Source organism: Herpailurus yagouaroundi, unplaced genomic scaffold (genome assembly GCF_014898765.1).
Source record: "Herpailurus yagouaroundi ecotype Mexico unplaced genomic scaffold, PumYag 192, whole genome shotgun sequence".
NCBI lineage: Eukaryota > Metazoa > Chordata > Mammalia > Carnivora > Felidae > Herpailurus > Herpailurus yagouaroundi.
Genome location: NW_024412423.1, coordinates 14,409,118 through 14,423,155, shown reverse-complemented (window position 1 = coordinate 14,423,155; position 14,038 = coordinate 14,409,118). Strand labels below are relative to the sequence as shown.

The window sequence follows — 14,038 nt, the reverse complement described above, 5'->3', positions numbered from 1 at the left end:
GAACCTAAAGAATATATATACATATATAATATATATACACATATATGATATATACGTATATATATGTATATATATACGTATATATCATATATGTGTATATATATATATGTGTGTATATATATACACACACACACACACATACATACATACACACATGTCCAAAAGAATCTATAAGCCAGCATCTCTGTAAACTACTACTAAGACTTTAGGTAGTTGTTTGAGCACAAAGCTGTTTGTACCCAGAATGGTACAGCATAATAGTCCTCTAATTATAGACCCAGGCTGGCACCATCAGCATCAGCTGGGAATTGACAGAAATGGAAGTTCTCAGGCTCTCATATCTAGTGCCTCAGAAACTCTGGAGATGGGCCCTGACATCTGTTGTAACAAGCCATCCAGATGATTCTGAAGCACAGTCAAAATAGCCTGACCCAGGTCCTAGGCTGTACCTCACAACCAAGCCATCGGTGGGCTGGAAAGCCTATCCTCTGTGTAGTCATACAGACTTGCATTTGAATCCTGATTTTACTACAAACTGTAAAACAAACTGTAAGACACAGTAGAGTCTCTAGCGCATGGTACAAACTCTGTAAACGAGTGTCTCTACTTCCAGAACTTGGGCTAAAAGTATGCTTTCTAATACAGAGTAGTTTATTTTACTTTTTTAGGTAATGCATCAAAATCCTTACATGAATGGATGTAAAGGAAAGAGCTCTAGGTCTAAATAGGTTTAATTAGGTCAGGCCTGTTAAAAATGACTGATGGGGATACCGTCTTCATGGTAGCGGCTGCGATGGCTGTGGTTGAGTCACTGACATGCACCTCTTTGTCCATGCCCAGGAGCTACACCCCCCTTGAGGTGAGGGCTAGGAGACAGTCACCCAAATCAAGCCTCACGTAGGCTGGCTAGAGGGCATTGCTCCAGAAGATCAAGTTGTGCCCCTGGCAGGCACGCCCCTAGAGGATGAGGTACCCTGAGTCAGTATGGAGAAGAGGCTCCGACCACCTTGGATGTAGCTGGCCACATGCTTGGAGATAAAGTCCATGGTTCCCGGACCCATGCTGGGAAAGTAAGAGGGCACACTGCCAGGTTGGCCAAAGAGGAGAAAAAGAGGACAGGCCAAGCCAAGCGGTGAATGCAGTATACAACAGGCACTTTGTCAACGTTGTGCCCACCTTTGGCAAGAAGAAGGGCCCCAATGCCAGTTCTTAAGTCCACTGTAGTCCTGGCTTTCCCCAATAAGGCCAGTTAGTCCAGTCAAAAAAACAAAACAAAAAACCCCAAAAAAACACTGTGAAGGAAAATCTTCACAGATGCATTCGGCTAATTACTAGTCACATGGATCTTCATAGTGGTCAAAAGTTTCGAAACTATAGGAGTTCATATAAAGAATTAATACATGAAAAGTGAGCTGAGGTACTTGAATTGCTTCTTTCCTATCAATGTCTTCACCCACTGCCATTTTACTAAGGTAAGTTTTGCTGGTATAGGTTAATCAACAGGCCAAGGTCACAAGTGAGTCTTAGGATAATAGAATAAGATAATGTAAAATCAGGCTCGTTTCTTGCCTTATCAACCTAAGAATGGTTCAGAGGCACAGCATTCATTTTGGGGACCCTCCCACATACGTCTTTGCTTCCCACATACACATTTCAGAAAATGTCGCATACAGAATGTAGACTTAATTCGTGTTTGCTAAGGATGGTAAATACCAGTCAAACATTATGCTAGTCTCAAGAGCAAGCAGATGATAGCACCAGAGGGAACTGTCTTACTCATTATGATGAATGTCCACAGTGGAGGTTAGTGACCCCAGCCTCTCCTCCAGAGTATTAATTCTGTATCTCATGTAGAAGGTCGAGATGATTAGTGCACAGACACTGGAAAGGGATAAAAGAGAAATTCGCAATAGGTTAAGGAACTGATGTCCATAAAACAATCAACTCAGAGCCAGCGTTGGACATTTGAGGCAAGATATTCTCCAAAATGAACTTGCCAAAGAGACTTGAAAAAGGTCTTTTTTCCAACAGGCTGATGCTGGTCAGAAAACTTGAGAGCTAGAAAGAGATTTAAAAGTCTCTGGCCCAGCTTCCTTAATTGACAAACAATGGCCATCCTACTAGGATCTTTCAAGGCCATGCCCAAGGTGGATTACCAAGCCCATGGTCCTACTCCCAGTGCTGTGGCCCTCACCAGAAGGGCCTGGCAATGAGTGCCTCGTCTTGTTATCTGGTGACTCATAAATTCCCTTCTTTATCTGGAAACCAAGCTGGGCACATCCTCCTTGGTTGTCAGCAACAGCCTAGAACTAGGTCAGGCTATTTTCAGAAAAACAACTGATTACAAACTGGAAGCTGAGGGGGAATTTTTCAAAGTCAATGCCTGAGTTTTCGTTGAAGGGGATGATGGTATTTTAAAGCTGTTTTGGCTTCTATCCAGAGGACATGGGATAGATGGGAGAATAAACACTAAGGCCAACGATGCTTCATAATTCACAGAACAATTTTCTAACGAATGGCATCCACTCAGAACTTAGTTCTCTGCTGGATCTGGCACATTTTGGTTTTCCTTCCTCCCTTCTATTTATTTAAATAAGGAGATGAATATGAAAATGTAACCTAAGCCTAAGGGGGGGAAAATGTTGGAAGAAGACACAAAAAATGTCAAAGAAAAGCTCTGGATCACATTAGAGACAACTGAGATTTATAAAGGTTCTTGCAACCATGAAATTATTTTTTTTAGAGAGCGGAATCATTTTCTAAAGTCATTCCTAATAAATTCATCTACTTACACGATTGCGTAAAATAGAAGAATATGGTGGAGAGTCGTACATGTCTGAGGCTTTACTTTGTGTAAGATTCCATTGGTTTCTGACTGACCTGTTGGGAAGAAAAAAAAAGGAACAGTTTTATTTATTTATTTATTAAAAAAAAAATTTTTTTTTTCAACGTTTATTTATTTTTGAGACAGAGAGAGACAGAGCATGAACGGGGGAGGGGCAGAGAGAGAGGGAGACACAGAATCGGAAACAGGCTCCAGGCCCTGAGCCGTCAGCCCAGAGCCCGACGCGGGGCTCGAACTCCCGGACCGCGAGATCGTGACCTGGCTGAAGTCGGACGCTTAACCGACTGCGCCACCCAGGCGCCCCAAAAGGAACAGTTTTAAAACTACAACACACCTCCTTCATCCAGCAAAATCCCTATGGGGAAGGGATAGTTGAAAGAGATAATTATTCCTGGGTAACAGAAATAGGAGAAAACATGAAGTAAAGCCTTCCAGGTATCTTTTGAATTTTTTTTTTAATTTTTATTTTTTTAAATGCTTACGAGAGAGAGAGAGAGAGAGAGAGAGAGAGAGAGAGAGAGAGAGACAGACACGAGCGGGGGAGGGGCAGAGAGAGAGAGTGGGGACAGAGTATCCCAATTAGGCTCCATGCTGACAACACAGAGCCAGATGTGGGGCTCGAACTCACCAACCGTGAGATCATGACCTGAGCCAGAGTCGAATGCTTAACTGACTGAGCCACCCAGGGGCCCCTTTCCAGGTGTCTTTTTAACCAGTAGTTCTAACTCCTTCCAACTCGTTTCATCCAGTATATACTTACTGAGAGCCTTCTCTCTGTCAAGCACTGCATTGGAGTGAATGGTAAACAATACAGACACCGTCCTTGCCCTCACACCAGTATCATTGGTAACCAGTTAGGAGAATAATTAGTAAATAAAAAATAATCCAGTAATTTGAGTTTTACCAGCCACTTTGGAATCATAATCTCAAAGTATTCACAATAACAAAGGGACCTCCATGAAGGCCATTTACCTTTGTATCCTCCATAGTAAGACACAGAACTGGGTACTGTTTGTTGAATGAATAAATGAATTAATATGCAAAGGAAATAGATGTTCAGTAGGAAGGGGAGGAGGGAATATGAAAGGCAGTCATAAAGTGAAATATGAGGGCCCTTTAAAAGTTACAGGCAGATGTCTGTCACTATCCCATTTACCCAAGACATTGACTCCTTACCATGTGTAGGGAGACTCTTGGCTTTTCCTTCAGGCACTCTATTCACATGGGCATCTGCCCGAGTTGGTTTTGTTTCTCCCTTGGAGACATTCAGAACTGTCTGGGATTCTGTCACATGGAAATCTATCAAACCAAAATGGAGCTGGCTGAGTTTTCTTCCCAATGCATTTAAAAAACTCAGGAGCAACCACAAAGCACATCAGTCTCACAACATGTGGAATGGCCAAGAATATAAATTGATCTTCTCACAAGTTGGTTCAGTGGTTAGGTATTGAAATCCAATACTTAAGCAAGTAAGAAAATGATATAAAGACAGTCTGTCCTTAGCCCAGTGACTCATGGGGACCATTCAGCTCTAACAGTGAATAGTATTACTGAGATCAGAAGAAAACATTCTATGTTTTTCTCTTTCAACCACCCTCCTATTATGTCGATTTAAGAGATATTTTTTGGGGTGCCTGGGTGGCTCAGTCGGCTGAGGGTCCGACTTCAGCTCAGGTAATGCTCTCACACTCTTTGAGTTCGAGCCCCACGTCGGGCTCTGTGCTGACAGCTCAGAGCCTGGAGCCTGCTTCAGATTCTGTGTCTCCCCCTCTCTCTGCCCGTCCCCTGCTCATGCTGTGTTTCTGTCTCAAAAATAAATTAAAAAAAGCAAAAAAAAAAAAAAAATTAAAAAAAGAGACATTTATTGTGTATAAAGAGAAATGGATTTTTACCATGTAGACCATTCTTTTCCCCCTAAAACTTTCAGACTACCCTTTCTCCAAAGTCCCTTGTCAATTTTTTTTTTTTTGTAAAAGTTTATTTATTTTTGAGAGGAAGGGCAGAGAGGGAGAGAATCCGAAGCAGGCTCCGCCCTGATAGCTCAGAGCCTGACGTAGGGCTCAAACCCACTAACCATGAGATCATGACCTGGGCCTAAATCAAGAGTTGGCCACTTAACTGACTGAGCCACCCAGGCACCCCTTTCTCCATTGTTAATTAGTCCCTTCTTAATTGCTGATTAATTGACAAGGTGTTGATTTCTGTTGGTTTTGTCTTTGTTTTTAAGGGGTGACATGAGGATGTTTTGTGGAGCATGACATTTTAGAAATTTCTCGGACCTCGAGAGTTCTCGGATTCAGGAGTCTGGGAACCAGAACTGCTGTATCCTTCCATGTCTTGCCTTCTTTGTCGAACTACTCCATCCAGATCTGAGAATTCATCGTTGAAATCCTGAAGGGAAACAAGGCAGTGTACAAAATCCAATACCCCTCATTACACAGGCAGGCCTCTGGAACCCCCAGGCCTTTCCACTTAGGCCTAACCTATAAAATACTGAAAAGAAGGGAAGATTACCCCGTACCACTGGGATTTTCCCCAACAGGTCAGAGGATCTGGTTACTGAAACACATTTTTTCTGGGGAGTTAGAATCCTGTCAACAGTGGCCAACTTGTTTGAAACAACAAATGTCTAGGGGGAAAAAAAAAAAAGAGCTGAACTAATGATTGAAAAGCTTCCAGGATAAAACTGGAGAAGTCTCTTTAGGATGTTGTAATGAGAAAAACTGATTGACATGGACATATATACGAGAAAAAATAAGATGTCAAGTTTTCTAAAATACATGTGTTAAATGCATAGGTACTTGTTAAAACACAGTTTAAAAAAGGTATGGAAAACAAAATGGAAAAGGGCTTTAACAAGTTACACACTGAAAGGAAAGTTTTGGCTATTTTTCTTCCCTCTCTGACTCCCTTAAAACCCAGTCAGTGCTATTCCTTTTGAATTCCAGAGGAATGATGGAGGGGTAAGGAGTAGGGAAAAAGCAGGGATGTTTTAGTTTGTATTTCATTTTCCCCCACAAGTGCTTAAGAACTGGAGTCACAACAGGTGTCATTAAAATGTCCTGGGGAAGGTCCTGTTAGGCTGAGCTTTTCACGACTTAGGTCGCTGCCAAACGAAGAGACTTATCTGGTAAGCAAATGGCCACGCTTTCAGCTGATACTAGCTATCTGTTGATCGTTTCAATAACTCATTTCCATTTCAGGCACGAATTTATAGGAGGCAGAAAGTTGAAAAATTCAAGTCTCTTGGGTGTAACAATTAGTAATTGAATGCCTATCATCTTTCAGACAGTAGGCACAGCTCCTTGCATAGACGACTGCACTCAATCTGCACAGCCACATCGTGAGGTTGGCATTCTACTGGATGAAGAAACTGAGCCACAGCAGTTCAAGAGCTTGTCTGATGGCATAACTCAGCTGGGTGGAGCCCAGATTTGAAACCAAGTTTGTTGGTTGCAAATCATATTGTGTTTCATTTTCTTTTGTCTTGCTCTCCCCTACTTTCTTTCAAGGTGTGTTTTTTTTTTTTAAACTGAGATAAAAATTCATGTAATACAAAAGACATCATTGAAAGCATACAGTTTAGTGGTGTTTAGCACAATCACAATGTCATGCCGCCATCACCTCTTATTTCAGAACATTTCCATCACCCCCAAAGTGAAACCCTTTACCTATTAGCAGTCATCCTAATTTCTCTGTCTTCCCCCATCCCTTGGCAACCACTAATCCACTTTCCCTCCCTATCAATTTGTCATGTAAATGGAATCATCTAGTATGTGGCCTTTTGTGTCTGGCTTCTTTGACTTAGCATCATGTTTTCGAAGTTCCTCCATGTTGTATCTATCAGTTCTCCTTCCTTCTCAGGGTCAAATAATATTCTGTTGTATGGACATATGACATTTGACTTATGCATTCAGAAGATGATGGACATCAGGATTGTTTCTATTTTTTGGCTATTATGAACAAAGCAGCTGTGAACATTGTTATACAACTTTTTATGTGGACAGGTTTGCAATCCCTGGACTTTTTCACAGCTCTTAAAAAAAAGATTTGTAGATGTTAAAACCATGGGCTCATACCAGTACACCAAAGGTATTTCAACATGTAACAGTGATTCGTTTGGGAATAATGACTTGAATAAATACGGCTAGAACTCGCTTGAGCCAACATGATGCCACCATAGGTAGAAAACGTGTACAAATGGGGGAGAGCTACTTTGCACTGGAGATTTACTGTACTGTCAACGGAATCTGAAGGAATCAAAAAATCTCTTTCACTTGGTCACTATAGAGTGCTTCTTTTATAATTATTTCTGGATGTTCCTCATCTTTTCTACTAAGCTAGAAAGTCTTGGAAGGCAAGGAGTAGTTTTGGGCTTTCTTGGTGTCCTTATAGCCTTACACTAGCACAGTGCCTTGAACAGAGAAGACAATCAGTGATTTGTGGGGATGGACCATGCCCCTCCCCCAACCATTGGTGAATCCCTCTAAAACAACACTGACAAGCAAACGGAGCAAGATTTTAGGATCACCTCCACGGACCACCCACTCGCCCAGACAGCCATTATCCTGTTTCTTTAAAAAAAATTTGTTTATACTTTATTTTTGAGAGAGAGAGAGAGAGAGAGAGAGACAGAGCACAAGTGTGGGAGGGATAGAGAGAGAGAGAGAGAGAGAGAGAGAGAAGGGAGACACAGAATCCGAAGGAGGCTCCAGGCTCTGAGCTGTCAGCACAGAGCCCCCCGTGGGGCTTGAACTCACACACCGTGAGATCATGACCTGAGCACAAGTTGGATGCTTAACGGACTGAGCCACCCACAGGGGCCCCTATACTGCTTCTTTTCTTTGGTAGGACAGCTCTTCGATTACTTGGAAAAAGTTGATGGCCTTCTATGGCCTCCCCCCCGCCCCGTTCTTGAGGACAGAAACACCCTGTGTCTTCAATTTTACCTCAGATATTAAGGTCCCCTGGTCATGGTGTCAGGAGAAGTGTAACTGTGGGACGCATCATCCCCTTTCTTTCGCACTGAGCTAGTTAGGTAGGCAACTCACCAGAGGCAGAGATGAAGGGCGGTCTGCCCGGAAACTGTTCTCAAGAGAAGACGGGTTGGGACTGTTCCCAACACTTGTATTCTGAAATTAGTGAAACAAAAAGGAAAACCAGATCAACTACGAAACCACGGGAAATCCAGAAGAGAGACAGCAGGTGAGGCTCGGCGATGTTGTACTCACTTCTAAGTGTCCACACACAGATTTTAGTAGTTTGTAAGTGGAATCTCTGGAGAGTAAGGAGACAAATATGTACTGCAAAACAAAACAGAGTGATTACGGAACAGATGCTGCCTGACCAGAAGTCAGAGTTCGGAGTGCAGAACTTTATCTGTATACATGTTTTCTTCTCTTTTCCCCTGGTCTACAATCTCATTCACCTCTGTCAGTTTTTATTCTGTTCCTGGAATGAACAAAATATACTCCCCCACAACAGCAACAAAACCTTCAAGCCCCCTTTAAGTAATAAAGAAATGCTAAATGGTATGAAGGCTCCAATACCCTGACACTGATGTCCCCAACAGGCAGGCAAGACCTGGACACTAAGAAAAAAAAAAAAAAGGGCTAGTGATATTTGCCAGATCCTCTTTAAAACTTGTTCCCCACGGCCTACCCCTTTTCTTTTAAGGTATTTAACAATTCCCAAGGGTCTGCTTTCTCTGTTCTGACCTAGATTTCCACTAAAAATTTCCCAGAGGCTCTCACAGGCTCGTTCTTTTTCAAGCCACTTCCGGATTCTTCCTTGTACAAATATGGAGATTTTTCTAGTGGATGCTTACACACAAGCGATGGGAAAGAAGTGAAATCAGATTAGACAAGTAATTTGGAGACAAATGACATAAGGAAAAGTAATTTTACTAAGCGGTACATTGAAGAAAATACTAAAACTCCCTCTTTCTCCACCTATTAGAGCCACAAAATCTTTTCACATCCCCTTTTCAGAAGTCTGTGATTATCCCTTTCACTCGTCAAGGAGAGCACTCGATATGCTTTTTTTTTTTAATTTCTTTTTTTAATGTTTACTTATTATTGAGAGACAGACACAGATCATGAGCAGGGAGGGGCAGGGATAGGGGAGACAAAGAATCCAAAGCAGGCTCTGGGCTCAGGGCTGTCAGCACAGAGTCCGATGTGGGGCTTGAACCCACAAACTGCGAAATCATGACCTAAGCCGAAGTCGGACGCTCAACCGACTGAGCCACCCAGGCGCCCCTCGATATGCTTTCCAAGCAAGCATGTATTCCAAAGTAGTTAACACTATGGGTTCTGCATTAGACCTACTTGCAGAGTCTGGCTCTGACACTCAGGAAGTAGGTGACATTGGGCTAACAGCCCCACCACTCTTGGCTTCAGTTTTCTTTAATTAAAAAAAAATTTTTTTTAATTTTTATTTTGGCAGGGAAGGGGCAGAGGGATAGGGAAAGAGAGAATTCCAAGCAGAGTTCATGTTGTCAGCGCAGAACCTGAGGCAGGTCTCCATCCCGTGACCCTGGGATCATGACCTGAGCTGAAATCAAGAGTTGGATGCACCAACTGACTGAGCCACCCAGATGCCACTTGACTTCAGTTTTCGTGACACCTACCCCTAATAGGTAGCAGTGTGGGACGAATGGGAAAACAGAAGGAAAGTGTTTAGCATATGCGTGGCGAGAAGTACATGCTTATTAGCCATTAATGTTAACATTTTTTTTTCAAAATATTAATATATTTCCTACCACGTCAGAATAGCCTCTTATATCTTTCCTTCACTCTGCTTCCCTCTTCAATTTATCCAGGATGGTCGGAAATGGAATGTAGCTTTTATGCTTTCATAGAAATATTCAGTAAAATATTAAAACAATTAATTTCAAGGGGCGCCTGGGTGGCTCAGTCAGTTAAGCGTCCGACTTGGGCTCAGGTCATGATCTCATGGTTCGTGGGTTCGAGCCCCGCGTCAGGCTTTGTGCTGACAGTTCGGAGCCTGGAGCCTGCTTCAGACTGTGTCTCCCTCTCTCTCTGCCCCTCCCCTGCTCATACTCTGTGTCTCTGAAAAATAAACATTAAAACAGTAATTTCCAGTGACAAATGAGTTACCATAGAATTCTACTCCCTCTATTTGGCCAAGGTGAAATCAACACCACTCTACATGTAGGTATTTCTGGTGGCACACATTTGGGGCAGCCCAGCAGTACCGAGCAGCTCTAGAATTTCTATACAGAAGAACACAAGACTTAAAGCAACCTGGAAGCAAAGTGGGCCTAGGAACTGGTCCTGAAGCCACATGTGTACAGCAAGAACCAAGTTTATGTATTTGGGATGGTTCTGGAGAAAAACCAAGGGAGAGTGTAGGGGGGCTCTTCAATATCACCCTGCCTCACCCCATCAACAGTGGGGTGGTGGTGGCGGTTTCAAATATTAAATATTAAAGAAAGTGAATATATCAGTTTAGCCTGTTCTAAGAGATATTAGGGGAAGGGAAGCTGGGAAAGAATTTTTTTTTTTTTTGACCTTGATCAAGCAAGTCTAATGAAGTCAGCAGAAAATGCCAAATTGTCAACAAGTGTGTGAGAACAAAGTTCCTTGTGAGGGGAAACACTACAGAAATAGGACAAAGGAAAGGCACCTTGCTCTGAGGCGTACTCACCCGGTCTGTGACTGTCGCTATAATCAGGGCATTTGGCACCAGAAGGGCAGTTTTGGTTTTCTTTATTAGGGTGACGGAGAAAGCCGGAATAGAGATCTGAAACAGAGTCAGTGAGTTAATACGGGTTCAGGCTTCATAGGACAGGACTTCAAATCGTCATATTCAAGGGAAAAAATTTTTAAAGTAACTAAGAAATCAAAACCAGCAGTAAGCTCTCCAGCCTCCAAGAAGAAAAACCAGTCTCCTCAAAGTTCTGTTTACACAGCCAGAGGGCAAATGTACATCATCAATTCTACTTCAGGGCTTGGTGGGAAACCTTCATCTTGAAACAAGGGAATGAATGCAAAGAAGCACAGTCATTTTAAAGACAGGCCCAAGGCTCTAAAGCAGTTATGTGGACATCCACTTGGGGTTAATCTCCGCATACACCGCTCTCCTACATCCTGAGGCACATGCGGGTAGGGAAACACTGAATAGCACTGGGAGACACAAAGCCTGGGACGTGAATTCTCAGCTCAGTTCTGAAAAAAGAAAACCTTGTTTGTTTGTTTTTTTTTAATTTTTTTTCAACGTTTTTTATTTATTTTTGGGACAGAGAGAGGCAGAGCATGAACAGGGGAGGGGCAGAGAGAGAGGGAGACACAGAATCGGAAACAGGCTCCAGGCTCCGAGCCACCAGCCCAGAGCCTGACGCGGGGCTCGAACTCACGGACCGCGAGATCGTGACCTGGCTGAAGTCGGACGCTTAACCGACTGCGCCACCCAGGCGCCCCAAGAAAACCTTGTTTTAAATGAACCTGGAGGCCAGAAAGGGGAGCTCTTGTGCCCCCACCTCTGGCCCTCAGTTGCAGACTCCAACAGGAAGAAGCCCCCCCCCTTTACTACTCACACCAGCTGGAAGAATTTCTCCTTGCCCAACAACAAGCTCAGCCAATAAGAAAATACATCTGATCCCGTGAGAAGCCCTGAATTCTCACTTCCCTCCAACGGGCTTGTGTTCAGAGCAACCCTTCCCAACTTCCTCCTTCTCTCTGTAATTTAACTTTCCCTCCTTTGATCTCCAGACTTGCCTATGATTTGCCATAGCCTGCATGTCTCAAAGTGCTATTCCTAAATAAACCCATTTTGCTGATAAAACAACTGGCTGTTTTACTTTTAAGGTCCACGCTATCTATGTGACCTACTCAACCTTGAAAGCTACCCTTTCTAAGCCTCAGTCTCCTGATGTGTAAAATGGAGATAATCTTACCTTTCCCCAGGATTTTCTGCTGATTAAATGAGATAATATATGGAAAATGCCTAGCACTCATTAAGAAACTCCCTCATTGTACTCGCTTAGGAAGCCTGTGCACAGACTAAAATTAGAATACAGAGAAGATTAGCATGGCCCCTGCACATGGATGATGTGAAAATTCATGAAGTGGTCCATATTAAAAAAAAAAAAAAAAGTCAGTCATTTCCTCATTTGTCTCCTAAAAAAAGATTGGGTAAAATAAAAGAACTCTAACTTCTTTTCTGGTTCAAACAATCGAGAATTAAAACAATGACAAATGAAGTGGCTACCATTTATTGCCTCCTAGTCACCAAATGAGAATGTCATCAAATTATGACAGTCCTGGGAAGGAGTTAATCTTTAAAAAAAATTTTTTTTAGGTTTATTTTTATTTTTGAGAGACAGCGAGAGAGCAAGCAGGGGAGGGACAGAGAGGGGGACAGAGCATCTGAAGCAGTGAGTCCGATGTGGGGCTCGAACTCACCAACTGTGAGATCATGACCTGAGCTGAAATCAAGAGTCAGATGCTTAACCGACTGAGCTACCCAGGGACCCCAGGAAGAAGATATTCTAAGACATAAGGAAATGTGTTTCAAGAGGTATGTGACTTGCCCAAGGTCATAAATGTAACAGGTTACAAAGATGAACCAATCTGATCCAAGATGTGCGTTGTTTTTCATACAATGTACTACATGCATGGACCAGATACTATAAAGACCAGATGTTCCTGATAGTTTTATGTTATATCCCTCCAACCCACTTTGGATTCACAGAGAAATGGATAATATCCCTTTGATCCTGGAAAACAGAGTAACACACATCCATGGCAAAATGACCTGACTCCCTCCATGGGTACACACACTCACATGTACATTTTCTAAAAATGCTTTGCATATTCTAAAAGAGAACAAGGTCAGTGGGGGGAGAGGAGGGCCTTAGGTTAGTACTGCCAACTTGAAGGAAGAAAAAAGAGCTTTTAATTCTGAATACTTACATTCCCATATTTAGGCTTATGAGATGGAAATGTTCTATTCCTCAAAGTTCCAGATAGGAAGACTATGGAAGAAGGAGAGGCTAATCTTTTTTAAGTTTATTTATTTATTTTGAGAGAGAGAAACAGAGAGAGAGAGAGAGAGAGAAGCAGAGAGAATCCCAAGCAGGCTCCACACAGCGCAGAGCCCAGTGCGGGGCTCAAGCTCACAAATTGTGAGATCATGACCTGAGCCCAAATCAAGAGTTGGATGCTTAACTGACTGAGCCACCCGGGCGCCCCGAGGGGCTAATCTTAATGAGACATTTGCTAACAAGTATTTTGCTAAAGAACTCTACCCTCTAAAATTTTGAAGAATGAGATGACTCCTACGTTTTAAGTTGGGATACCAAGATGGATGAGGATATAAAAGTGAATCTAATTTTGTTTCTGAGTAGTGACACAAACACACAGAAACTAGGGGCTATAAATTTGGGTATCTTCATAACCTAGGGCATGGAACACTTTAACAAGGAGTTTTCAACCAACTGCTTCTTAAGTATAAAATGACAGCCAGATCACATTTGAGAAATAAAGCATCAATCACTTTTCCGTTTGGGCCTAGATGGAATCTTATACGTGCATTTAATGTTACCAGCATCTGAAAATACTGCCAGAATGATCAAAACGTCCTAATTACATTTATTAATATTTTTCCAGGGGAGGGTGCCTAGAAAATGTCTCTTCCTAGAGTGCACTGTTTGGTTGACTTTAGTTCATATTGGAAGGTGTTGGAGCCAGTAAGGAAAGTCTGCCCCAGATCTGAGGACCCAATCTCCCTGACACCATCCTCAGAGGGGAAGAAACGTACAAATCACTCTCATGGTTCGCATTTCCCACCTCCTGGTAATTTCCAGTCTCTTGTCTCTTAGAGTAGCTGTAGCACATCCAAAAGACCCACTACCTGGTATTGTCCCTATCACTCTTTTTGTCGTGAGGGCATATCCTTAGCCAGTGTCAGGGCGACACGACCATTCAGCCAAATTAGGACTTCGTAAAAATAAGCTTAACTCTCCAGGGCGGTAGCAGCCCCAAGAGTCTGACAGATGGCACATCGCTTCACGTTCAAGGCATGTGTTTCCACAACTGTGACAACAACAATGTACAGCCAGCCATTTACATTTGGTCACGTGCCTTCCCAAATAGCATCCCCCAAATAACCCGGGGAACTGGTGTCCCCATTCCATTCGTCTGGACAGTGTGCCTCAGGGAAACTGAG

At 42.7% G+C, this 14,038-nt stretch overlaps 1 protein-coding gene, 1 non-coding gene and 1 pseudogene across 2 annotated transcripts in view; 2 read left to right on the top strand and 1 right to left on the bottom strand.

The window, feature by feature from the left end:
* GRAMD2B (GRAM domain containing 2B) overlaps nt 1-14,038 on the bottom strand; it is a 112,730-nt gene that overhangs the window by 5,601 nt on the left and 93,091 nt on the right. Inside the window, exons 4-10 of the mRNA XM_040444724.1 lie at nt 10,517-10,637; nt 8,077-8,148; nt 7,897-7,977; nt 5,125-5,236; nt 4,022-4,144; nt 2,793-2,880; nt 1,777-1,881 (exon numbers count right to left, since the gene is read on the bottom strand). Of these exons, the coding sequence (XP_040300658.1) occupies nt 1,777-1,881; nt 2,793-2,880; nt 4,022-4,144; nt 5,125-5,236; nt 7,897-7,977; nt 8,077-8,148; nt 10,517-10,637 (702 nt within the window). The remainder of the gene's footprint in view (nt 1-1,776; nt 1,882-2,792; nt 2,881-4,021; nt 4,145-5,124; nt 5,237-7,896; nt 7,978-8,076; nt 8,149-10,516; nt 10,638-14,038) is intronic.
* On the top strand, nt 627-1,257 carry LOC121010628 (ubiquitin-like protein FUBI; annotated as a pseudogene).
* Nucleotides 11,850-11,951, top strand: LOC121010904 (U6 spliceosomal RNA). Its single transcript, XR_005781419.1, has one exon. It is a non-coding gene; the product is annotated as a U6 spliceosomal RNA (small nuclear RNA).